General features: G+C 39.6%; 1 protein-coding gene across 12 annotated transcripts in view; it reads left to right on the top strand.

The window, feature by feature from the left end:
• The window catches only part of LOC108901506 (LIM and calponin homology domains-containing protein 1), a 151,057-nt gene that overhangs the window by 94,934 nt on the left and 28,686 nt on the right, over window positions 1-27,437 (top strand). For 10 of the 12 annotated variants that reach the window (XM_051072547.1, XM_051072546.1, XM_051072550.1 and 7 more), the window contains 6 exons: window positions 2,859-2,929; window positions 6,019-6,088; window positions 13,268-13,374; window positions 18,029-18,059; window positions 21,296-21,406; window positions 22,915-23,113. In XM_051072547.1, coding sequence (XP_050928504.1) covers window positions 2,859-2,929; window positions 6,019-6,088; window positions 13,268-13,374; window positions 18,029-18,059; window positions 21,296-21,406; window positions 22,915-23,113 — 589 coding nt within the window. Of the gene's footprint in view, window positions 1-2,858; window positions 2,930-6,018; window positions 6,089-12,239; window positions 12,418-12,522; window positions 12,559-13,267; window positions 13,375-18,028; window positions 18,060-21,295; window positions 21,407-22,914; window positions 23,114-27,437 lie in introns of those variants that run through there. The other 2 variants (XM_051072555.1, XM_051072556.1) reach the window with 2 other exon arrangements.

Below are 27,437 nucleotides of genomic sequence, written 5' to 3'. Positions count from 1 at the left end.
GATGTACATGAATCAAGGTCCTCAGCAGCTCTATAGTCATTGCCAAGGAGCTGCAAGATAATGTGAAAACCAAATCCCTGCCATTCGCTACAGTTCAGACTATGTCGTAGCCAGAAGAGAAGTATGTAATTTATGTTAATGTGCATGCACCCCAGAGGACAGAATATTAATTGAGCTAACCTTTGAGACTCTGCTTTTCACCTGGAGGTTTGGGCCCACCAGAGACCAGTGACATTAAATTGTGGATTTATTGGATGTGGGAAAAATGTTTCAGATACATACACAGATTTTCATGTCTCATCATTTCTCTTTCTTATGAAATTGTGTTTCCAAATGGAGCATTATAATATCACCTTTTCTCCAGGTGTTTTTCATTCTAATGACAATGGCAAGTGTCATTTTTTCACTCTTTTGCTGCACTTTGTGGCACTCTCATCTGTCTTCAAACTGTACACCAATCTCTGTAAAGGTGGTAACTCTGTAATCTCTCTTTGTAAAGGTGGTGTGACACTATAATCTGCTGGTGCACTCACACTCATTGACAAGATTGCTGAAGAGCTGACCTAGTTGTTATAGAGCCTGTTCTGATAACTCAGAGCACACAAGCTGAACCACTGCCTTTGCCTCTCAGTGATGAGCAAGACATCAAAACCTGACCATATTTGCTGTATGATGAGGGGGTTCTGGATGTGACCGCTACATGTCAAAGAACTAAAAGGTCATCCAGTTTTAGCAAGCACAGTACCAATATCCATCTGACACATTTATTGAGGAGCACCTAAATCAAGGTCATCTGCTCAGCTGCAGATTTTTTAAGCTGCAGATATAAAAGTATCTAGGCCACTGAATCTTTACTGAGATTAGACCATGAAATGTTACCCTCTCATGCACAAAACCAGAGAATTCTATTCTTTCATACACTAAACCTGGGGTTGCTGTACATGTGGAGTGAAGCTCAGGGAATGTTACTCCCTCACGTACAAGACCACAGAATGTCATTGTGTAACATAAGATCTGGAAATGTCATTCTTGAGTGGATAAAATGTGGAAATGTTATTGACTAATAGTTGGAGCTGCAGTCTGCTGTCATCTAGTCACAGTTGTACAGTTGCACACAGAAGACTTCCCTTTTTTTTTACTTCACAAATTATTTCTCTGTGGCAGATCTGGAGACAGAATTAATCACGTTGATTAAGTTAAACTTCACTGGCCAGAGCCAAAGAAGTTTTTTCTGGCCAAGTAACTTTAGACTGAAGCTCAGTGGAAAAGGCAGGAGGTAAGAGGGGAGGAAGATAATTACCATGAGTCCTACTGCTCACGCTGTTAACCGATAAATTGCAGTCCAGTGACATTAGGCTGCCTGTGTTAAATAATCTCTGTAGCTCTACCTACCTTTAGATGCTAGAAGTTTGGGATTTTGGGAAAATATGCTCATTTGGTGTCGTGCCTAAAGTTAGAAGAGTAGATTGATAGATCTCATGTCTGTATGGTAAATATGTAGCCAGTTATCTTAGCTAGTTTGTTTGATCTGTACAAAAACCAAAGAATGAGGTCTCACACTCGGGCTTCACTCATCGCTCTGTGCTGTCAACACCAGGCACACTGTGCCTTGTTCGCAAGTGCTACCAAAGCACTGAATGGTGGCAGTGAATATAAATGTCAGCATACAGGGAAAGTCTGTGCCACTTTCTTTTCGCTGTTTGTCTATGTTTATCTGCCTCTCTATCCGCCCAGCTCCCTAACACCAAGCATGATGCCTCAGTGTGCCCCCACTCCCCCCACCAGTAGAAATGAGGCCTACTGTCAGCCTACATGCTGACATACAGCAGTCCCATTTCTTTTGTAAGAGGTCCAGGCTCTGCGACGAGCCAAGAAGCTGACAGAAACGCACAGCCGGCCCAAGCACTCTAAACTTTTTTTCCACAGCTGTGCAAATAAATGTAAAAGAAACTCTCAGGAAATTTAATCTTGTAATTGTTTTGGCTTCCAGACCAGCAGTCCAAAGGGGTCTCTCCTTTTTTATGGCCTAATGTCTGCCAGTGTTTGTGAGAATAAATGGATTTTAAGTGGGCTTGGTCGCTAAAAGTCTCACAACAGCAGATATTTTTGAGTGGGAGGCAATTATTTAACAGTTGGTGTTTTTGTTTGCACTTGAGAAGTTTGTGCGTGTTCATGTGGGACTTCAATTTATGAGATGTCCTGTTCACTTGCAAAGCTAAAGGTGAGAGGTTAAAACTTCAGCTGAAACTTGAACACCAGGAGCAGAAAACGCCAATTAGGATTCAATTTGTTTCATAAACTATACTGCAGCTGAACCTTGCACTTTTTTGGCACATGTTCAGCTATGCTGCCCAAGGGTTTTGTGCACTTAAATGACTTGCAGCAAAAACAGACACATATATGTGTTGTAATATTTGTTTTAAGAACAAGCACACATACCTGATGAGACACTGTAGTCATGCAAACAGGCAGCTTCTCTTCCTCAGAGGGTCTGAGCAACTATTACCCGATAAATCCCCTGTCACAACACATTAGTCGGCCAGAGCCATTTGGTCAGGATGATTGCAGCTTATGTCAAGCTTGTTAGTGTTTAGCACTGTTAACCAGAGAGGGACTTGATATATGGCCGACCGGTCTTTGTGCTCCTCTCCATACCATTCCCAGGATTTACTGTGAAGGAAAGACGTGAAAAGAGTGTTGATTAAGGTTGTTGCACTTGTTTCTTAGTACCCAAGTGGAGTTTGTGTGTCTGGACTTTAGGTTTAGTAAATGAAATTATATTTTGAGGTTCTGTTTTTGATCTTAACCACTCATTAGTGTTATATTTTGTTAACTCATTCCTTTTGTTCTCTCTGTAGGCTGTGACAGGAAGATGTTTTGGTGACAAAGATTTCAGAGGAGGTTTGGAGAATGGGATACTGCTATGCGAGTAAGTTCTGACTACACTTTATGACTTTATTTTTATCTGACTGTCTTCTGTGTATGAATTCTTCACTTGCTGTCTCTTAAGCTTTCATCTTTGTTGCTCCTATACTCTTTAAGGAAATGATGCTCTCTTACTGTGATTCTGAAATATAGGTTGTTGTGGTTAATTTTTTAAAAATTTATATTATTTGAGGCATTGAAATGATTCTGGTTTCCATAGTGACTTAAAATGAGTGCAAGATTGGATTTGTGAGTAGGTGTGCAAGGGTCAGAATCACAATGTTCACAAATTGGTTGAGTGAGCTCTCAATAATTTCCCTCCTGTATTTTTCTTTAGGCAGATTAATAGCAATGGTCCATTTAAATACAGAGGGTTTCAGGCCTTTTCGGTTTGTGTTTGTTTTAGAATCATAATATCACGACAGTTTATAGGAAGTTGGAAGAAGAAAACAAGACAATTGTGTGAACCTAATCTAACCACACATAATTCAAACTTAATAGGAAGAGCATTAGCAGTAAAAGAGGTGTTCTGTTGCAACACTGTGGTTCAGTGATCAGAGAGACTGGCATACTGTAGAATTGTCCTCCAGTGTGACACTCGACCTCTTGCCCTCTAACTTATGAGCTGAGGTGCAGAAATGAGACTGAAAACACACACAGACATTTGCACCTTTCTCTTCCCTGCATTCCTCTGTGCCAAGTTCAGTTACACAAGCCCAATGTTTACACTGTCTTTATTGTGAATACAGACAGCAGGACCAATTTAACAGTGTCCCGACTGGTTTTGGAATGTCTGGAATATCATGGAACATCTGGAGGTACCGTTTGTACTTAAGACCCTAATAATCAGGGAATAACAGTGATTTCTAAATGTTAAAGATTTCTAAGCAGTATTAACAAGCTTTATGTTAGGAAGGAGATCTAGTGTAGATATGAAGAGTCATGGAAAGTAATGCTAGAGGCATCATGAATATAATCACCCAAGTAATGCTAAATGAATAATCTGTTAATCATTTAGTCAGTCGATAGTTAGAAAATTAATTGGCAACAATTCAGATAAACAATCATTTAATTGTTTATCATCAGTATATAAGATTTGCTGTTTTTATATATTTGGTTTTTGGACTTTTGGTTGGACAAAACAAGATTGAAAGCCTAAAGTCAGCAGAACAGAAACAAAAAATCCCTCAGGGAGCTCAAATTACTGGCCATACAGCACAATTCTCAGTACATTTTTTTTAATAATGGCAAATGTTTAGAGACTTTTTATCCTCTATCATGGGCCAAATTTCAAGAATTGCTGTCATTTGTTTGTTGGCTGTCCACCACATTTGAATTAAAAGTAAACAAAACTGAAACCACAATACAATCAAAAACATGCTTAGTTTTCACTGTACACACTGGCTGTGGAGAGTATATTACCAGTCAAACCACTTGGTGATCATTCCTGTCAAGCTGTTGCATGCACCTTGGAAACACAGTGTATTCATCATCACTTAGCTGATGCTGTCATCCAGGCACAGACAGGTTCACAGTGACTAAATGGCTGCAGATGACCCATGGACATTTAAACATTTTATTTCATTGGCATAATTTGGCATTTACAGTGATCAAACCTGTGATCCTTTGGGCAGTTTCTCAAACATTATAGTTACTGATGTGATTCAGTCAGCAACCTTATATCCTGTGGGAGATTTGTTTTGAATCTCACTAATTCCACAAGTGAAACACTCTCCAACCTCTTCCTCTTTTTCCTGACGTACAAGGCGTCAGGAAATGTGTTTGTCCTGTACATACTCGTAAGATGATGTATTTGCGTACTGTGTTTATTTTGGTCGTGCTTGTGTTTTCAAAATCCAGGAAATCACTCTCACTCTTGTAGTCATTCCCCACTTCCTCTCAGTGCTGTAACAGGTTTAAACTGTGGCTCTTCTGTGGACACAAATGGGCCACATATTCCTGCAGATAACTGGCAAAAATATTAATTTTATGTTGGAGTTATTTCCATCACAAGTACAAGTGGATTGATAACAATATCTTCCCCAAAACAAATTTGTAAATAAAAGGAATCTGTACTGATTCTCTGCAGTCTTATGGGGAGAAATCCAGGGAAATGATGATGAAACAGAGAAATCCACACGGTTATCTTTTTTAACAAAAAAAGAAAGAATGCTGCAACATTATTCTCATTCTAGGCAATTTTTCAAGAGTGGAATTATTGTCTTCACTGCTGCTCACTGTCCCCACCTACACGTACTATGTGTAGTGCTGAGAACAGCCTTCTCCCAGGGTTGCTGAAAGTTATTCTGGGAAACAAAGCAGGAAATCTCTAACTGAGGTAAAGTAGATGAGGCAGACTGAGGGGAAAGAGGTTCACTGAAAAGATAAATTACAGCATTTCACTGCAAAATAACTGCTGGAATGCAATGAACATCACAGGACTGCGGATACCTAATACTGTAAGAGTATCCAAGGGCAGGTTTTTCGTTCTCGGGTTGAATCATCACAATGCTTCCTCTGATGAAAACACACACAAAGAGAAAGAAAAGAGAAGAAACTAGAGACGTAGATAGAGGGAGAGCGGGAGAGGCGGGAACTCTGAAACTGCTTGTTCATGACTGACAAGCAGGCAAAGTTTGTGGGAATGTAGTGTAATTTTCCCCTCAAAAAGTGTCTGCATCTTTGTGTTTGCAGTGAGGAATAGCAGCAGCAAGTCATACCATCTTCACATGCGTAGTTTGCTGCAATATGAAGTGTCCTGGAACTAGTTAACAGCTCCCTGGGGCTGGAAGGAGCAGCAGTGATTCTCCACTCTGATTTACCTGTGTAGTTATTAACCTTCCAGATGCCACTGTGGGACCCTCAAAAATTTTTCTTTCTCCATTTTTATTCCCCCGCCTTTGTGAAATAAAGGTTATATAATAAACAGTTATTTCACTCTGCTTTTGCTGGGTTTCAACTTTGTGTTGCATCTTTTGACAGATTCATGTGAACTTGTCTCGAGGAAAAATTTCAAAGGCATTCTAACTCTGTTTTTTGTTTTTTACTCAAATTCAGTGTGTGATGTCTTCTTCCCTGTGTGTCTTTTGTTAGGTTGCTGAGCTCCATTAAACCTGGCTTGGTAAAGAAAATTAACAGACTTCCAACACCCATAGCTGGCCTGGTAAGTCATCTACTCTCCCTCATCCTTTAAACCAAAACGTAGTTCTTCCACCAGACCTTAAGACTATTCTGTCCTTCTTGAATCCCATACTGTCTCTTACCTTTTTCCTTCTTTATCGCAGTTTTATTTGTGTTTCTTCTTCTGCTTTCTATTTTTTAACAGTATCTGTTTCCCTCTTCAGAGATACTTTTAATGTTCTTCTTATTCAGTGCTCTGTAATGTTAAAAACTTGCTATAACCTGTTATTTCCCCTGAATAAAGTACAAAACTTGACATGGCATAGTCATATCATAGGGGTTGTAGTGTGGCAGCCATATGCCTTGTAACTTGAGATTATGGCCTTCGTACCTGTGCAGCTTCCCAAAGCAGAAAATTGGCCTAAAGGTTAGCAATGCTGTCATACTGTCAGATCTTCATATATGGTAGTTTATGCCTGTTTCCATATTACTGTATATATGTTTTGGAGTTTGAGCTTCAGGAAGGCCAGCCTTAGAAACATAAATGTTCATGACTGACTGAGTGACTGACTGAGTGAAGTTTCCCCGTTGGCCATTGCTCTTTTAAAATGATTGGGAGTTTCTGCTTCATCATCAGGGGATGTTAGCAGGCAGTGCTGTTGACTTGGTGCGTTAATACGTGCCTCATTCGGTTGACATAGATGTCAGTGATCATTTTACAAGTAAATATAGCTGAAATCACAGCACAGCCATTGCATTTGCAACTTATTAGTGAAAAGTATCCGTCCCACCTGAACTTCATTGACTGTTTGAAACTGTTTTCCTCTTTGTCTGTGGGGTGCAGGAAGCAAATTCAGGTTACTACTGAATGGCAGTTTCACCCAAGGCAACAACTGGAGACGTACACTGACAATGATTATGTGACATGCAGATTAAGTGGCTTAGACAGATTTTACACTGTAGGCTACCAGGTGTGTTATCAGGGTTTGATTACCAGACTCCTGCAGCTGAAAGATCCCAGTTTCAGTCCCCACAGCCAAGGTGTCCATCAGCAGCAGTGTGACACTTAGCACTTCACCGCTCACAGTGAAGTTATTTATACAGTAAGACGGTAGATGCACTTTCTCTGAAATACTCAACATCACAACATAAATATCTGCAGGAGCATATTATATGTTCTAACACCATTTACTGCCTTAACACCATATTTCTTTGATTAAGCAAAATTAGATGAACTAAAACCATAAAAAATAATGTGTCATTTGAGCAGACAGAAATTGCTGCCTGCTCCCAAACCGTGAATTGGATATTGTACATTGTTCTCTATGGTTTTATTCAAGAATCTTAAGGAAGTTCACCTCCCGGTTTAAAGGAGAGCGTGAGGATTTCATTAGACCTGAACACTGATACATTTCAGTAGGGTACAGTGCAATACAGTAGAGCCCTTTCATGATGTCCTAAGACCTTGATCTGGAATGAAGTGGCCTTTCAGGACCAGGCCAACATGTAAATAAAACTCAGTGAAAGTTAATAGTATTGGAGCTCATGCTAAATATACTTTAAAATCTCTCCTTCCTGATTTGGTCTCATATTGTACTACCTTGTGCTGTCTTAAATTTTGTTCATGTTAAAATTTCCTCTAACATTTTTGGTATTTTAAAATGATCCCACTGATTTCCACACGAGGAGTGACACTAAATCTGTGAAACAGAGCACTCGTGTTGGATTGGTACTTGATAGCCACAGTTACCCTGAGGTTGAGGTATTAGAATTGTATTAGGAGAGAAAAACTTGGATCAGTTCATCCCTAGATTTATTGTACTTACTGTATTTACCACAGTATAGTGGCTCTGTTTAATTGATAGGTAAATGCCTTATTCTGAGATTTCTTGCTCTAAAAATTCACTTTTCAGCTTGTTAAGGCTTTGCAGTGTGATTAAGTAAAAGAAACTACTCTAAACTAACAATTTTTTTTAAATTTCCTTAATAACATGGATCAAAGTTAGAGTAAACAGACATTTTAGTACTTAGAGACAAGAAATGTAAGGGGAGCTATTTATCACAGCATGACAGAGCAGACAAGGAAGTCCATCTTGGGCTGAAATGGTTTTTCTTATCTCATATGTCATGTGTACCTCATGCATCACTGATGCCTGCCAATGGGCCTTCTCTGGCCTTTTACAAGTGGCAGATAATTACACTGCCACATTCTTTACTGGCCTTTTTTCCACTATAAAATCATAGCAAGAATAACAATTGGTTATCTGTTAGAGTTAGAGCTTTTTATCCCAAGAGCCACTGTGCTCACTCCATCTTGGTATTATATCCGGTATGTGATCAGTGCATAGACATAAATAGTCTGCTCCTTGTTGCAACTTCGCTCTTGTTTTCTTTTTTTTTTTTAAATCTACACTGCATTCTTTGCTGTAACATAATTCTCTGTTGTGCTAATGGACTTAAATCAGTTCAACTGCATGGCTTGATTTTCAGTAAGAAAAATCAAAGCTTTGCCAAAGTATAAGGAGAAATTTGAGTGCGCAGTTTCACTTCACACGTTTCAAATCACACTCAATTTATATCATCAGCAGGGGGATGCAATAACATTTCTGTGTAATGTGCAATGTATTACACAAGCCAAGTTACATGCAGTACTTTTTATGAAGCATATCATTTAAAAAAGCATATTTTTAGGACATGTTCTGTGTTCTTTGGCATACTGTATATTTGTAAGATTTTCTTATTGTTAAACTGTTTATTAGTTTGTGTCACAGGTTCATATGGTATCTCAAACACCACTGATGCATATAACAACAACATTGTTATAAAAAATATCTAATTAGCCCTAAGAGTCAGCATGACAATTACAGGACAAGAAACCATAACATGACCGTTACTAATTGGCCCAAAGGGACAAATGAATCATGCACTGAAGACAACATGTTTACATTAGTAGTTTGAGGGCAACATATAAAAGTTAAGAGAAGAAAAATTACACCTTCTGGGTGTATTTGTGTTTGAACAAAGTGAGCCTTCATACTTGCAGAGTTTCATAATTCTGTCTCTTATTTTCCTGCAGCTTTTGATTTTTTTTTCCTCCCCCTGGCTGTGATTACAGAGGTGAGAAACACATAAACAAGGGGTCTGCTGTTATCTGGACCCATCGTAATAAAACAGTGACTACTCCCCCTTCCTCTTCCTGTTTGGGGGCTAATGGGAAAATGAGTCTCTGAGGAGTTTTGACTGTTTTGTAATTAGAGCAGCTACCTCAGTGCTTTGGCAGCCTGGCCTGTATGGCTCAGTGTTTGTCTGAACAGGTTGGTTGTTGCGTTCTCAGTTCCCAGTCGTCTCTGGGTCGATTGGTATGCTCATGTTTTACAGTGTGTAAACAGACATGCATTGGTGATTGCCCTGCAAGTTGAATGGTAGTAATTCACATGCTTAAAAAGGTGTTGTTTTTCAGACATCAAGTTTACGGCAACAGGCATTTGCAGTGACGCACATGGTATTACTTAAGACTGTTACGTAAAAACCCTCTAATTCCAGCTTTATTCACTTTCAATTTTCACTTTCATTTTAAACATTTTATGCTTCATTAGTATCTTGAGATAATTCTGTCCTTTGTGGTCTAGACTTGCTTGTCCTTGATTAGCCACTGCAGAGTTAAGCTGGAGATGTGTTATGTTGCAGTGACAGTGGAACCAGGTAAAACTTTGCTAGACAAACTTTTTTATTTTATTTGCTCATTTATTTGCCATAGCCATTTGTGTTAATACCCCTGCTGCACTGCCAGGCGGATCTAATTTAAATGAGTGGGTTGCATTTTTCACGTAGGTCTTAAGTCGATCTGAATGCGGCCTAAGAACAGCAGTGTGAAATCCTATGTGAGTGAGGCATTTGAGGCAATGTATAGCATGGTTGCATTCACCTTCACCTTTACCTTCATATTTCCTTTGTCTTATTTTTGGGTGTTATCCTTGGCTGAGACAGAAGAACCTGGGAAATTATCTTGTTGACATCCAAGTGGCTTGTTTCCTCATCTGGACTGGATTCTGTCAAGATCCAAAATCAGGGTGTGAGCACGGCTCCACTTCCCTGAGAAACCATGGCGTTCTAATCGTGGTTGTAGTCAGATACTGATTGTAGTGAGGGTTGTGTTTAGAGGAGGAACCGATGCTTTTTGTTTCACATACACTTATACACATGCATGTACTTTTAGATATGGCCCTTCGTGATTGTTCTTTTCCCTTGCAAACACTTTGCTGAAATTTTATCACTTGTTAATTTTACCAGTGTTGGTATTTCCACACCGGGGATGACTTTTGCCCAAATTTATTATTACTACTTCTTTCTTTTTTTTTAAACAGAGTGGACGGGCTTTGTATCGGCGTCAACCTCCTACCTCCCAATCCTTCTACAAACACATTCAGCTGTCAGTCATATCTTTGCTGTAGACACCCAGTTTCCTGTGGCAGTGACCTGCGAATTCACCATAGAGTTATAGTCACTTCTTAAGACACGCACATTCTCCAAACGCTCACTAAATTAAATGAGCCTGTAAAATGGTTTGACGTTGCTTGTTTCAGTGTTTATTGTTCCAGACTGTTCAAAATACCAGCTGATGGATGATAGAGAAAAATGTGGGAAAAAATGTTTATACTGCTGAGGGTTGAAGTTAAAGTTGCTCTTTGATATCTGAGGAAGTTGGCTGTAATTTTTAAAGTGCTCCGTATTTGACTTACACTTATGCTCCGTAGGGCCTCACTATGAGAAAAATATCTTTGCAGTACTTGAAGTTGAAGATTGCACAACATTTTTCCTGATAAATATTATCAACTTGATTATTAATCATATGTATGTATCTTGGTTTCAGAGCAGAAATTCAGTGCTTCAGAAGAGAGAGTGGCTATTTTTAAAGATGTATGTTTTATGCATTCATTCTTGCTGTCTAGCTCTGACTGCTGCCCTTGTTTGAAAGGGATTTAATATTTCAGTATTTAATTATTACTCATTGAATCAGTTGTATTACCTGCTTTTCTGTTTAGAATCCAAAACCTGAACATTTATACTATTAGAGACAAAATGGGATTAAATGGCCAAAACCAGCTCATCTAAATATCATATTCTGTGTGTTTGCAGAGAAGGTTAACTGAGCACACGCACCAAAACCTGAGAGCTGTCCAACACTTCTGCCAGTGGCTAGCAGCTCCAGTGTTAGCAAATATAGATTCAGTTCTCTTGCTCCTGGACACAGTTATTGAGTGAGTTCAATGAGAATTGGCCATAAGGTTTGATGTGGAAATAAATAAATACCAAGTGGTTGCTTACATACTTGCTGTATGTCTTAGAATAACAAATACTCCAGTTGTTACTCTTTACAACAAACCTCAACCAATAGGGATACTTGGGTCATGTTTGGATGTGTTTATTTGGATACTTGACACAAAAAGTGTGAGTCCCTCTTGCAGGCTTTCCACACCCTGAGGGAGTCCCTTGTTGTTCCAAGTAATAAATCATTTCAGATTTCTGGAAAATGTTCTTAAATAGAGCCCACGCTGATATTAATTGGATACAAATGGACTGAAAGCTCTTCATTCTGAAATCAAATGTGACCTCTTTCAGCAGTGTGTGTGTGTGTATGAGTGACTGTGAGACTCAGTACATCTCACTGTAGGTGTGTCCTCCCTGGAGTAAAGCTGTCAGAAGAAGAGATTACTGTGTCCTCTGACAAAGAGATGGCCATGTGTTTGTGTGTGTCTGTGTGTGGGTGGGTGGGGTTGCCTCACCAGGAGCACAGAGATGGCGCTGTCCCAAAAACACAGGAAGCTGCAGGGTGGGTTTGGAGGAGGTGTTTTGCAACACATGGCTAAGGATCGTGAGAACAAGTGTTTTCCAAGTGTGTTTATGTGTTTGTAGCCATGCATGTATTCTTACATCAGCTAGTGTGCACATATAAATAAGTCTCTTAGTTGTGTGTGTCTGTGCACTTAAAATGATGTCTAAATGTGTGCATGCTGTATGTGGATATAAGCACATTGTATTTATATTTATGTTTTGGTGTGTGTGTGTGTGTGTGTGTGTGTGTGTGTGTGTGAGAGAGAGAGAGAGAGAAAGAGAGGGAGAGAGTGCTTGGGACAATCAGGGTGGAGAGGAAATGGTGACACCCTAAGAGAGGGAAGGGCTTTGGCTGTGGCCCTCAGAAGGATAGAGAGACACAGAAACAAAGAGAGAGAGAGAACCTGGGAACAGGAGAGCAGAGCTCAGCTCAGGTTGCATCCAACAAAGAGTTTGTCAGAGAGCAGCGATGTGAGAGAAGATGGGGACAGACTGAGGAGCAGAGACGGAGAGAAAGAGGGAGAGATTGAGGAAAAGCAGGTGAATGAAGAGAGATAAATAAGCAGCGGGAAACACTCAAAGGAAGCAGAAGGTGTAGATTGAGAGTTGGAGTAATCTGAGAGGGGAGACATACGTGAGCTGGCCACAGAAACCTGGTGGTGTCATGTTCTTGTCAAGCAGGTATCCTGATTTTCACGTTGTGTAAAGTCTGTGTGTTTTTGTTTGTATGAACCAGCAAGAGAAATTACCCCCTTTCACATTAGTAAATTGTACTGTCTGCACTCCTGTCATGTTTGTTGTTGTGCTTCTACATTACTGGGCACATGTTTCTGTGTGTTTGCCTGACAGAAAGACCTTAAAATCACTGTTTAGAGATATTTGTGTGTAAGGGAGGCACTTTAGATGCATGTTTTTCTGTCTTTGCAAGGACCCATTTGAATAGTTGACCATAAGAGTGAGGACATTTTTGCAATATTAGGACAGTTTGGCCAGTATATAGGTCTGTTAATAGTTTGTTGAAGGTTGAGACTGGGTTAAAAGTTTAAGATTGAATTTTTATTTATATTGAGGATAGGGTTAGAGAGGTCATTATATTTTTGGGAATAGACATGCTAGAAGTACAGGTTATGTGTAATATTTGAGTGGAAAGGTAATTCTTGTTTACATGTGTATAACATACTTAATAAGCCAGACTTTACTTTCTTTTTCTTTTTTTCTACAATAATTGTATGATTTAAAGTGGATCAGAGAGAAACAGAGAGTGTGTATGGGTGTATCTGAGTTGAGACTTTGTGCAGTGAATGAACCTGACCTCACTTTGTCTTCTATGTCTGCCAGCAGTGTATTTACCCTGATGAGACTGTGTCTGTGTGTGTTTGTGTTTATGCAGGACAACCTTAGTGTGTTTCTTCGTGGCTGCGAGGAGTTGGGACTGAAAGGCTCCCAGCTGTTTGACCCTGGAGACCTGCAGGACACATCGACACGTCCCACTGCCAAGTAAGACTCCTAAGTGTTACCTTACCGCTCAACAGGTGTGTGAATTTGTGTTTGTGGTGTACACAGTGAACAAGCTGAGCCATAAGTCTTTCACAGGAAAGCTATTTTTATTTTTAAAAGACTCTATATCACATAATAATAATTATTGTAATTTTGAAAGTATAAAAATGACTACAAGTAAATGAGAGTTTTCTAGCCTTTACAGGCCGGTACATTGAATTTGACTTATTTATATCGGATACTTTAAATATGAGATCATGTGAAATCTCACATCAGAAGTAAAAAGTGCTTTACTTCACAAAAGAGAAAGAGGGTGCTGTTCCTAGAGAGTTTCTGACACTGTTAGATGGAAGAATATGTGACGTGTGAACAGAAAAAATATTGTTCTACAATAGAGTAAAAAAAAAAGAAGCAGTATATTTTATGTTGGTGTAGTGTGGTGGATAAAGAGTATACCAATTAATTTGACTGTGATATACTCCATTAAAATATACCAATGCAGGCCTGAGTTTTGCTTGGCTGTATGTTTATGATAACTCTTTCACAGACTGAATCCTGTATTTAATAATACAGTCTAGCATCAAGGTCTACTTAGTTAGCTGTTCTGGGCCTTTTGATCATATCATATGATCTTCATCAGCAGATGGATTTTGCTCAGAGTTGTGGGTGATCAGATTTCCTTTCGTCTGTGCTCCTTGGTCCTGAGCTTTAAAGTTGAGTCTCAAAGTTCAGTCTTGACCTTGGAAACTGCATTGAACTAAACAGTCCTACCTCAAGGTCCATTTAGTCTCCTGGAGCTTTTGAATATATTTTAGAAATGTTAAAAATAAAGGCAGAGCTGTGTGTCATTAAGTGTTGATGATGAACACTTGAGTTGTGTGTTAATAGATAGGCTGTCTGTAACGCTGGTTGTGTGTTTCTTTGTATGTCATTCTCTGTCAGTCACCCTGTCTGTCATTCTCTGCATCAGACAATCAACTAGTTCACTGCCAACACAAACAAGTAAATGAGAGTCGATGGAAGTTTGTATGAGTCTGTGCCAGTAAAGCAACAATGGCATATCTGTTGGACAAAACTAGTCTTTGTCCAAATACAACAAGAGGCTTTACATCACTCACTGAACCATGGCTCCTACTTTGTTGCTTGGTAACAAAGCCAAGTACATGTGTTTTTTTATATATACTGTATGTGTGAGCATGAATGTGGGTGTGTGCAACATATACTATCCTCATGCCGACTGTGCATGAACAAGGCGTCATTCAAAGAAAGGTGCTGCTTGAGATGGAGCAAGGGTACAGGGCTAATGTTAGCTGGTCTCAGGAGGAGCTGCTTGACTGGTTCTGTCAGGACAAGGAATTGTTTGAAAGCACTGAGGTGTGTGTATGTGTGCATGCATGCATTTGTATTTGTGTGTGTGTACTCCAGTGTGTATGTAACATTTGTTTCTGAGTGAGTGTGTAAGTTTACAGCAAACGCTATATTTATGTGCACTGATTCAGCTCCAGTTTAAATGGGGACACTGGTATCATTGTCAGTAATAGTCCATACTTTGAATGCAATATCTTTAAATATGCTCCACACTGGATTTCGCCCCACATTCTTTTCAAATTCACTATTCGTGGGGTCCAGACAGTGTGTGTATTTGACATACAAGCAGTAGAAAAGGAGGGATTTAGCTGCATTAGCGCAAGGCCATTATTAGAGGGTAATGACAATAAAGTAGTTGATAAAACATTTTAGAACTTTCTACTGGGGGAATGCTGCTAAGTTAGGTCCAACAGGGAAACAGTGTGGGCAGGATTGTGAGCAAAACCTGTTTCGCCTACTTTTTTGCTTCAGTACACAACCAAATTTTGCCACATTAATTCCAGTTTCTCTCCATGTTCCTTTCTGACAGAGTGCCTTTGTTGCTTCACCTGAATGACAAGCTAATGTTACAATGCAGCTGTATTTTAGAAAACCAGGAAACAGACATGCTGCATTTTAGGAACAAAACCAGCTGGAGCACAAGGCACCATCAACACTTAATTTTCACTTTTTTAAATTCAAGCAGATAACCACAGATTAAGGATTTCTTTCTTTGCCCTCATTTGAACAATAGAATATGTGACAGGCTCAATGTGTGTTAATGCTCTATATGTAAAGATTTATGTTAGCTGCAGTGGTTTGTCTTGTTGATTGATGTGTTCAGTCAATCAATCTAGAAATATCAGGAAAAAGCGGGGCCATCTATACAAATGCACACCTTGTAGGAAACATTGGTGTCATTGTTTAAGTGATCACCATGCTATTTCGAGTGGTTATGTAACCCTCTGTCGTACAGGATACAGTTTTCTTGCAGCTCGTACCCATGACAGGTTTGGTGCTTCTCCTCCCCTCGTGGGTCTCTATGGACAGGTGTTTACTCATCTAGGAAACAGCTTTGGACAGGGAGGTGTAAAGACAGGCAGGATGTGGTACACTATGAGCTCAGGCCTGAAATATCTCTTGTTCCTCTGTGTGTTGATGGAAACAGATCGATTTCCAAGAGAAGTGACAGTTTGCCAGGCAGAGTCAATGAGAGGAGAGGAGAGGGTTCCTCTGTTTCCATTCAGATGTCTAGCAAATTTCAAGAGTTTTGAAATGCTGCAAAAAATTATACACAGATTAAATGTGTTTCCCTCACAGTTGGGTAGAAATAAATTTTATGAAAAGCAGGAATGTCCTTAAAAACAAACAGAGAAGTCCCTCAGGATTTCATTTATATTGATTAGCACTGAGTTGCTATTACTCATTACTGTCAGCACGTAGTGGAAAATATTTCATGCTTTCATCTAAAACAAATACACATGGTAATATTCACAGTAATAACAATTTTAGTACCCATCAAACAACATGGAGCCAAGACTGGGAGGTTTCTCTTGACAGAAATCAGAACTTTCAAAGCCAGATTTTTGGGGTGGGGGGGCTCAAGTCATAAGTTCATTGTTCTCATGCAGTCTGACTGCTTTGATGTATATTTTTACACATTTTGCCATTCCTTTCAGGTGGTGTATATATATATATATATATATATATATATATATATATATATATATATATATGGGTATGGGTATATTTTGTAGGAGGAATAAATAAAAAGGGAATAAGTGAAATATGTATGACTATGTTATCTCTAAAATTATGGTTATAATATAATAGTTTTGAGATTAGACATCTTCTGACAATAATGTGACTGATACTGTGGGTATTAACACTGATAGAAAGAGAAAATGTTAGAATATGATAGACCTTTGCACTGGCAGGGCCCCTAAATATGATCTAATACCTTGTGGAATCTGTTGTGTTTGTCCTTCAGGTTTTTCTCTACAAGGTAACAGCAGAGAAAAGCTACCTGTCTCAGTGTTTATTTAGTCCGCTGACAGAGAGAGGATGATGAGGAGGAAGGAGGAGGGGGAGGGCTTACACATCAGTCCCTCCAGCTACTTTCACCTCTCTCTTCCCCTCCTCTTCTTACACCCCTTTCTTTCTCAGGTCACTGCTGTCATGGAAAACCCATGCAACTGCAATTTGGCTTTCATCCTGTGTGTTGAGTGAGTTGAGCTTTGTGACCCTCAGGCTCTGCAAACTAGTTTTAAACAGTCTCATGATGTATACATGTGCATATACCGTATATAAACATATAATTAATTCAGAAGTTAATCTTAGTTAAAGTGGAAATGCACGCCAATTTGTCCATCTTACATTTTGTAGATGTTAGACAGCAATTAAAAATCTTACATAGGACATAAACATGCATTAAAGCGAGATATAAAAGGAACACAAAACAATATGAGAGATGTATATGAATAGGATTTAGATATACAGTATATAAAAAGATGTGCTATTCATATTCATCCATTGATCATATCATATCATATTGTGTGACTTCCTATGTGTCTTTCTTCAGACTTTACAGACCCTTCATGGTCAAACGTTAGGAAAAAGATGACAATTGGTAGAGAAATCCAGGTCTTATATGTTATTGTACCTCTATGCATGTGGCTGTATTTCCCCTGGTACTCCCTCTCTTAGCCTAGAAGTGTCTGTTTCCACAACAAAAATGTGTGTTGGGGTCAGTTTTACAACTGCTTCATTCCACTTCCCATTTATAGCTTCAAGTGGTGATCCACAATCCACATCTTTTCATTTTGGCAGCATGTGTGGCGCTAAGTGGCCACTGCTGTGGTGTTTCTGCACTGCACCTCCCAAAGATCACTTGGCAGTCAAACCATCTGGCCACCACTGTGACGTCTATCTCCTCTGATGTTCTGTTGAAAAAGGGATTTCTCTTTGTGAAATGATGAACATTGGTGCAAAATAGCGGCTCTAGAAAGGCTCCTGTGCTCTTTGATCCAGATGAACTAGCACAATTATTCTCCTACTAAACATAGCTGCTGGAAATCTTTAAAAAAAAATACATCACCAAACCAGAGATACAAGTGTACAGTCTGTTAGTTCTCCATGCGTGGGCTATAGTCACTGCAGATCCCTATACATTTTCAATAACTTTTGTTTTTGCTGCTGTTTTGCATGGATCTGTGGGAGTTCATGAGTCTTAAAGGTGTCTGGTTTATTTTCATTAAATAACACCAGAAGTCTCACTATCTCTCTCTCTCTTTGTTTCGTTCTGTAGGGGAAGTGACTGCAGCCGAAAACTCAAGAATGTAAGTGATACTTCTGGATTACAGTGGGATAATTTGTTTGTGTGTTAAATGTATGTTTGGGTGGAAACTGTTATTATGGCCCAGTGTTTTCTGTTTGTGCTGGGGTTGTCACTGTCTTTTTATTTCAGCTGCTCTTGTAATGCAGCTGTTCTAACTCTACTTATTCTCTCTTATCTGTCAGTTTTTACTTATTGCAGCTCTTCCTCTTTGTTTTACCCACTACAGTACCTACTTATTCTGCTTGTTCTGCTCTTTGTAGGTTTATTTCATTTTATTTGTGCTTCATGTGCTCATATCATACCTGCTCTGTATTATTTTTCTGCATGTTCTACCAGCGTAGTTCTTTTTAGTCTACTTATTGAGGTTTTTCTTTACTTGCTGGTTTGTCAGTCTTTTAATTATCCACTTTATACAGCCCTGTTGTTGTCTGTGTCTGCTGAAAGTACTTCAACATCCTTTTTTCTTTTTCAAATAATGCTGCTTTAAGAAGTGTAACACATAAAGCTAGCCCTGCCCACTCTGCAGTCAAAGCAGTGCTGGTCTCTCCCTCTCTGTCTCTTTCTCTCCCTCTCTGTGATGCTGCTCTGCACTGTACAAGTTAATGTATCAGGCTGCAGAGCTGGCCTGGGCTGCTAGCTCATTTAGCTGACTACACACAGGGTGCTCTCAGCCACATTAGCCAGCGTTTGCAGCAATAGCAAAAAACAAACAGCCTACAAACGCCCAGCAGCCATTGCTTTAGCCAGGACCTGCTGCTACGATATGCTGCTACACTGTGGATCTACCCTTCCAGGCTCAGACTGAGGACTAGGATTTGATAGCAACTGTCTCTGCTGCACATCACACACTGGGAGGTGAAGGAACTGCACCAAGTGGAATTTGCTGATGTGGTGATAAAGGTGTCGTTTAGCATACAGATGGTACTTTGATGTAAAAAAGAGGGTATTACATGAATGGGTGGAATATTTCTGGAGTCATGAAGTGATCATTTGGCAGGTGCAGGTGAGAACAGGAGGACTTGAGTGTGTATGTGTGTATTGTGATGATTGGTAGGGAATATGTATCTGTATGTACCACTACAGGTTTGTGGATTTTGACAGGCATTTAAATGTGTACATGCATGTGCTTGCGTGTATGTATTTACACTGCAGGTATATTTTGGGGATTATTCATGCCCTTATATATGCGTCACTTCAGTGTGTTTGCACATGAAACAAAGAGATGATTGTTGTTTCTCAGTGGAACCTCTTTGACAGGTTTTTGCATCTGCCAGAACAGACAGCTGCTGAAACTGAGGAAGCAAAGCAAGTTTGACGTTGTGCACCACTTCACTGTTAGGCCCTGTCATTTATATTCCTGTCAGTCAAAATTCAACTGACATGTTTTAACTACTGTAACTCTGTGCTTGTGTCCAAGTTTCTGTTTTTGTACAGTTGTTTGTTGTAGGTTTAACATTGCATGTCTGAATCATGTGATCACAATAGTGGCATGTTTTTCCACTGTGGTTGTGCAGTAGGGATCAATATGGATGCGTTTAAAGCATACTAGTAAGCAACTGAAACACATTTGGTGCTGACCCACTTCCAGTGGGAGCTGGCACAGATGTGTTCATTGTGCTGGTGACACAGAAGCAATGTACTCTGCTGCTCAGGATGCTAAAACGTGCAGATAATGAGCCATAACCACAGCATGTGCTGTTTTGCGTTAGCACTATACTTGTATATTAGTGGCATTTTGTGCAGTAGCAAGATGTGCAAGTAAATTACACGAAAAATAAAAATGTACTGTATTACCAGTAATTTCGATCGAAGAGAGTTATAGTTTGATCCCAAGTGAACAAGTGTTCTGTTTTTTTTAAGTGTCCTTGAGCAAGACCCAGAATCCCTCCTGTTGTGAAGCTGCAGCTCAGTTAGGCTGACCCTCTGAAGATAAATCAACACAGTATCAAAGAGAAAAGCACTCTTTAGCTTTGTGTTTCTTCTCATCAGCAGGCCAGTTGCTTTGCTCTTCCTCCAAGTGTGTGTTGAACAGCAGAGGGTGTTTACACTGACAGTATGACTGAAATAAACACATTAAGCCATGCTGAGCTTTCTTATCAAAGCAATCCCTGTGGAGTGCCGGTTGACATGGACACAGTAAATATAGCTGGGAACACTTTGCCAACGGTGCTAAAGGTGCAGCTCTGTGTGATCTCCCTGTGGCTGCAGCCAATCTGTACATTCTGCATTTTAGGTATTTGGCTGACTCCAAAGGGAGTTACAGTGAATGCAGAATGCTTCAGTCATATTCAGCCTTACTTCAGGGCATTAGGTTACAAGCAAGAGTCAGACATACAACCTTCTCCAGCTACTGCTTTTACAGGGTTACTGTGTTGGAAGGAGATGAGATTGACCTGGTCATTTATGCACTCAGGGCTAACAAACAGGCAAATATAAATCACTTTGGTCCCTGAAAGCTTGTTCAATAAGTAGGAGAAGTCCCTGTGGTTGTTTTCAGGGTCAGAACAATGACTCAGTCTTGTCATGTTTGTGCAGGATGCCTTGGCTAACATGTAACTTCTTTGAAAGAGGCTTGATTGTAATGACCAGGAAACCAGCTTGTGTTGCTTTGCAAGGAAAAAGGTGAAAGGAACAGTGTGGAGAATTTGCCTTCATGCACTTTTACTTTCCTTCAATACAACCATGAGCAGACAAAATATTATTTGTAGCATTTTAACTATCAAGAGGAGTAGTGAGATATTTAACATGTTGGTGTGAATGGCTGTATTTACAGACTGCATATCTATCATATTTAAGACTTGTTTTGTCTTGAACATGTAATGGACACTCTGCCTGGATCCAAGGTATCATTATGAAGAGTTGTGACTGCAGTGAGGAACTTGAATTTAAGATTATGCTCAGGATCACTGGATTACCTGTGTTGTTGTTGTTGTTTTAAATGCTTTAACAGTTCTCTCTCTGTTAGTGTCTCATGAATTAGATTGCATCTATAGTCTCAGTTGGGTGATAACTTAAGTGGTAAAGCATGTTATCTTTTCTTACATCATCAAATGGATTGCTTCACCACTTACACACAAGTTAAGCCTGTTTAGAGGGTGTAAAAGAGTAAACATAAGAAAGCGTGACTCACACTCATACTTGTGCCATGCTTTTCTATGACTGAAGTTTCCTTTCTGACTGAGATATCATCTGATTTTATCATGTTGTCTGACTGTGTTTCTTTTTTCTGTCCCTCAGGTTTTAATCACTATCTACTGGTTGGGTCGTGCTGCCAACGGCTGTACCTCCTACAACGGGCCCACGCTGGACCTGAAAGAGTTTGAGGGCCTGCTGTCACAGATGCGAAAGGTTTGTTAAGTCACGTTTGGAAATATTTAGGGTTAAAAAAGAAAATCTGTTTCTTCAGGGACAACACAGTCCAGAAACTGTATCGATGTACATTGTATTACAAATCTCCCAGCAGTTACAGCTGATGAAGTACAGTATTTGAGGTCGAGAGTCTGTCCTTTCTTGTAAGCATAAGATCACAGGTTTGATCCCTGCAGTGACCAAATGTGAACAATACACCATGTTTGATTGTGTTTAAGTGTAAGTGAAATCATCTCAGGCAGCGTGTAACACCCTGCACCCGAGGTCCAGTGATGTCCTCTGTGAAGTTGGACTCTAGTTTCATTTATCTTGACCTGGATCCATCCCTTTACCCAAAGGGCCAATAAAGTTAGCATTAGCTAGCCCCCAAGAAACACACACTCTATGACGACAACTCATAACCATGATGTCACCACCATGCAATTTATTCCACAATGTGACATCCCTTTGCTGTTCTATAAAACTGAGGTACTACTGCCAACTCAGCGCAATCACTTTCCCAGATGTTCACACATTGCAGTTGACCAGGTTTCTGTTTAAAAAAATTGTAATAAAATGGGATTTGAAAATCTAGGAAAGCCCATCAGGTGCACACATTCGAGATTAAATTGGCATGTCCCGGTTTGCTTCTAATGCTTATTAAATGGAAACTGGACTTAACAAAAATGATGATTGAAAAGCAAGAAGCAGGTGAATGTGTGGCTCAGCTGCACTTTAATCTGCTCACTTATTGTAACTTATCCTGGTGCACTCAGAATAAGTGCATCAGTTAAAGCAATATCTGTCCAAGAGATTTCTCAAAAGCTAGCCAGATAAAATCAGGAATATCAAGGTTTTTTTGTGTTTGCAAATTTAGTGAATAAAACCTGAAAGGTAATGTATAGGTGGTAGGTAAAGGCAACAAGAACAGCTTGGTTGATCTTAGAATTTATTTCACCAGAGCAAGTGAGGTGTATGTCAAAGAGATAATCAAAGAAATTCTATGGCAGTAGAGCTTACTTGAAAGCATAATAAAGACTTTGTCGGGGGTTTGGAAGTTGCATAACAGACGTTACCGGGGTCAGGAACAGGAAGTCTTTTGGTAGTCAGGAAAGGCCTTTCTCCACCATCCATTAGCTGCATAGACATGTTTCAAATGTAGACAGACAAAGGGAGGGGTCACTGAGGTGAAGAGAGAGTGGTGAGGAGGGATGTAGGCAGAAGAAAAGATGAGAAAATGCAGAGGTTGATGGATAAATGGCTGTGGGACGACTGCGGAGTTACAGTAAGATGTTTATAGTGAACATGATTATAGGGACGCACAACACAAGTTTAAGGCATTACAGTAAGTAACACCTGATGAGTAGATAATGCAAAGGGATTTCCCTCTCAATATTTGGATTCTTTGATTGTTGTCAGCACTCTATACCAGACCCTTTTGTTTACATGCATTTTACACCCCCCTGTGCATTTTTAACATGGGTGTGTGTGTGTGTATAAATGTTTAGGAGGCAGAGGAGGCAGAGAGCCCTAAACGCAGCATTCGGGACAGTGGCTACATCGATTGCTGGGACTCAGAGCGCAGCGACTCTCTCTCCCCCCCACGCCACGGCCGCGAGGACTCCTTCGACAGCCTGGACTCCTTCGGCTCACGCTCACGACAGACCCCGTCGCCAGACGTCCTGGTCGCCCGCGGCAGCAGCGATGGTAAGAAATAGTCTACTTTTTACACACTTTTTACAAAGTATGATATTAGTAGTGGATAGAATGACTACCCTTTAAATTAAAGGTTGCAGGTTAAATCTGTTCAATAGCCATTTTAGTCACAGCCATTTGTCTTGAGGAAGGGAAGTAATTCAGCACTGGCTGTTTTGTTTGAGTCAGTTGTGGTGTACAGATACAGTATATAGATAAATGAGGTTCATTGTCCCCCTACTGCTACTGTAATAAAGCCTGTTGTTCTCCTCCCTGTGTTTTCGCAGGACAACACCCAGTGTTAGTCAAAGGCTATTTGAAAGAATAAGGTGAATGATCTTAGTGGTGTTTTGAAGTTAATCTATGGCCATTGTTTCATTTTAGTCACGGCCATATGTTTTGTGAAAGGGAAGAAGTTCAGTACAGATGGTGTTGATTTTGTCTGGGTCAAATTTGGTATATAGACACAATGTATACACACTGTAAATGAGGTAGTGGTAAAGCCTCTTCTGGGATGCCTGTCAAGGATTTTTGTAGGAGAAAAACCTCTGTGTCTGCAGTTATCAAAATTTTACATATAAGGGATCCAGTGCTGTACCACTTTATTAATCATTTACACCATATTTTTCAAAAGCTGCTTGTGTATTGTCTTTAAATAACTTTGTATCAGCTCAAGGGTCACCAATGTCTGATGTCAATCTGTAGGGTCAAAAACAGCAATCCCAGTTACAATAACAAATGCTGTCACATCTGTTTTTGTTTTCAGTTAATTTCAGTTGTGTAATGTTAACACAGGCTCCACCAAGATGACATCCTATGACAGTGTCAGGTGACGTAAACAGAAGACATTAGATTTAATTGTTGCCATGGAAAAACTGGCCAGTTCTGATTCAAGTGATTAAAGCTGTTGCGTACAAAAGGATTTGATTTATAACCACATGTCCATTTGTTTTCGATCAGATGAAACATTGCATCCCCATGTAATAATTTGTTATTCACACATCAAATCTCTGTCCTGTGAGAGGAATAAAAACAGTGAGAAACAGAATCTGTTCAGTTGTAGCTCTGTTTGAGATCAGATAAATTCTCTACATTGTAATATAATTGTTAATTATGATTAACTGTAATTTCTGCACAACACTAATTGGCTTAGTTGCAGTTACAGATTTATTTTATATATCTGTAAGGCTGTTAACAAGGCAGTATCATTACATGATATTATGATTTGCCGATCTTTCTGAAGGCCCACTGTTACTGGGAAGTCAGAGGTCAGACATGGTGACAGAGCAGCAGCTGGCAGGGATTCAGTGTCTTGCTCAAAGACACTTGAGCACCAGTGAAGGCTTGCAGGCACACAGATTGAATTCAGATTATTGTTTATTATAAATCCAGCGAAGACAATGAAAAACCTCTATCAAATACACTGGAGATTAGAATCAATATTAATAAATAAAATAAGAAAATCAATTATTTTCTATTTCTCCTGTCATTTTCCTCCCTGATCCACAATCTTCCCTCTAAATTAGTATGTTGCAGCAATTCTGTTTTATTCTGCAGTAATTGAATCTATTTCTGCACTTGTGTGGCTTCATCTGTACAGTATGTATCTGAGTGAATGGGTGTGTGCCACAGCCACAATGCTTGTCAAAGCGTGCAGTCTCATTGAAGTCTGTGACACCTTTCAGTGAGGATTTCCTGGCCTGCCACTGACATCCACACAAGAGTGTCTCTGTGGTGAGTGTTTGAGGTTGTCGTCCTGGGCTACGGCTGTTTGACGGCTCTCATGACATGTGGAATGAGATGAGTGACAGCTCAAGAGTTAGAGGAAGAGATGAAACATCCTGATATACAGGAGTAAGACAAGGAAGAGAAGGAGGCGTGGCTGTATGAATGGAGGCTTTTAGTGGTTTTTGATCTGACACTCAACCTGCCAGCTTACGGTTTGAAAACAAAGGATATAATTCCATATAACGTTACATCTTCGTTGTCATAATAGTGAAGTTCAGAGTTAATAGGCTATCGCATCAAATGAAGTGTCTAAAGAAAGTGGAAATATCCTGAGTCAGAAGATGTGCAGAAATGTGGGTTTTTCCCAGAACAGAACCATATAAAGAAATGAATGTGTGATAGACTTTTACTTCTCTTTTTCCCCTTTTCTTTCCACTATTTCATGTGTCAGTCATGGAAGGCTCATGCTGTGTGTACACTGACACACGCTCTTAATTTTCCTGGCTTTCTAATAAGATATACGAGGTACGACTTAGAGGTATTTCTCACTTTGATTTGTACTCTTTCCTCACTTTAATTCCCTGAAAAACAAGTATTTCCTCCATTTTCAGTGTGTTTTTAGGTCGTTGTACTACCTTTAGGATTCAAAAATCAATACACACATATACTGCACACTAATCTGCACTGGTGGATAGCACAGAAAAGAGGTATAGAGAGCTAATGAGAAAATACAGAAGCTAGAGGTCTGACAGCATGTACAGAATGCTTTATCAGGCTAGTCTTTATTTAGATAATCACATATTAGCTTGTGCAATTTAATGCATATAACATGGCAGCATAACAGTTTTACATGATATAAAGTTTTTCAAGGCAAACATAAACTGCAAAACAGCTGTGAAACATTTTTATACTTTGTGTTCAAGTCATAAATGGAGTTAAAAATACAGTTTGGCTGTCATTGAAAGCTGTTGATTGCGACACTGTATGTAAATTTGCCCCTTTTAAATTTTAATGACGGCCTATAAAAGGTTACAGCAGTCCTCACAAACTATAGCGTTTGTTTCATCTCTGAACTGCATGTGGGAAAATACAGAGCAAGGCCAAGCATCCTGTCTGACTGTGTTTTTGTTTTGAGGGAAGTGCAAAGGAAACTGCTGTCTCCAAAGCCTAAGCTGCTGTCACCAACAGTCACACTGTCCAAAAAACCTAGTTGTTGTTGTGGAAGCTGATGTTCGATTTGCAGGAATAAGAGGAAAATCCCACTCTAGTGCAGTATCTTCTACAAAAACAAGAAATAATCTTGTTCTTTGGTGTTTTGTCATTTTCTGATTTTAGAAACAAATGCCAGCCACAATACATCATTGGTTGTATCAGTCCCTCTGAATCCAAAACAAGGGCTTTTAACTAATTTTTGAATGACATTCAATGATTAGTCAAGGTGAAATCGATCACAGCAGTGAAAGACACTATTTCTTCCTTCAGCATTAGCCTCAATGGTTCTGAATGTGGAGCTGCCACAAGACATTATTTAAAACCTTTTGCATTTACTGCACAACCAATACCACAATTAATCTCTCCACCAACATGTGTAACCCACAGCTGATTAGTCACATTGTCAAGCAGCTTGTATTCCCATACACCCACATCTGAGCCAAAGTAACCAAAGTTTGAAGAACTGTTTTGCTAACTGATGAAAAATGAGGAGGCAGGTTGGAGAAGTGGGCTTACTAAAAACAGGTTGTTTTTTTATTTATTGCTGTTAGAAGCACTTTGTGGCTCAATCACATTTAGGAGATAAGAGAGGTTAGTCACTCAAAACCTCCATATTTATTTCAACAGTTTTATAGAGATTTGCATGTCTGATCATATTTCTAAACCCTCACCATTGTTGTGGTGCTCATAACATATCAGTGTTCAGATCAGACCCAGGAGGCACAAATGAGAGAAGTGAGAACAGGACAACAATGCAGTTATCAGCCAATCACAGGCAACACTGAGTACACCCAGAACAAGAGTATCCATTTATTAACATGTACACAAGCTGAACTCAGCCAGGTTTCCCCTGCCCTGACCTTTACACAAAGCCCTTTCACTATTCAGACCTGTAAACCAGCTTCACCCTGACAGTAATTAGGGGACAGGGAAGAGAGTTTAATTCAATCTCTGAGGGAAATTCAATATTGGCGATGTTCTTTTGTTTGGGCCAAGTTTGTAGATGGATACAGTTTTGATAAATGAGGCCCTCTGTGCTTCTGGTGCTCATGTAGTAAAGCCTGCCCTCTCTTTCTATTTTTGCAGGATGACACCCACTGTCAGTGAAAGGTTGTTTGAAAGAATAAACTGAATGATGTCACTGAGATGGCTTTAGGGTTTTGTAGGAAATATTGCCCTGAAGTCCAACATTCAGGTTTTTCTAAAAGGTTTTCACACTATATGCCCACACTTTAAACCGAACTGACCCTTTGCTAAGCCCACTTTGAAACTGTTGCTATGCCTGTCACATATGCAGTTGTAACAGTGGCAGATCTATCACTTAAATTCCTTTTTATTTTTTGTGTGGATCTTTGATTTCATCACAATATTTGAAAAAAAAAAAAAAAAAAAAAAG

The sequence above is a fragment of the Lates calcarifer genome, linkage group LG8 (genome assembly GCF_001640805.2).
Source record: "Lates calcarifer isolate ASB-BC8 linkage group LG8, TLL_Latcal_v3, whole genome shotgun sequence".
NCBI lineage: Eukaryota > Metazoa > Chordata > Actinopteri > Centropomidae > Lates > Lates calcarifer.
This window is presented reverse-complemented; position numbering and strand designations above follow the sequence as displayed.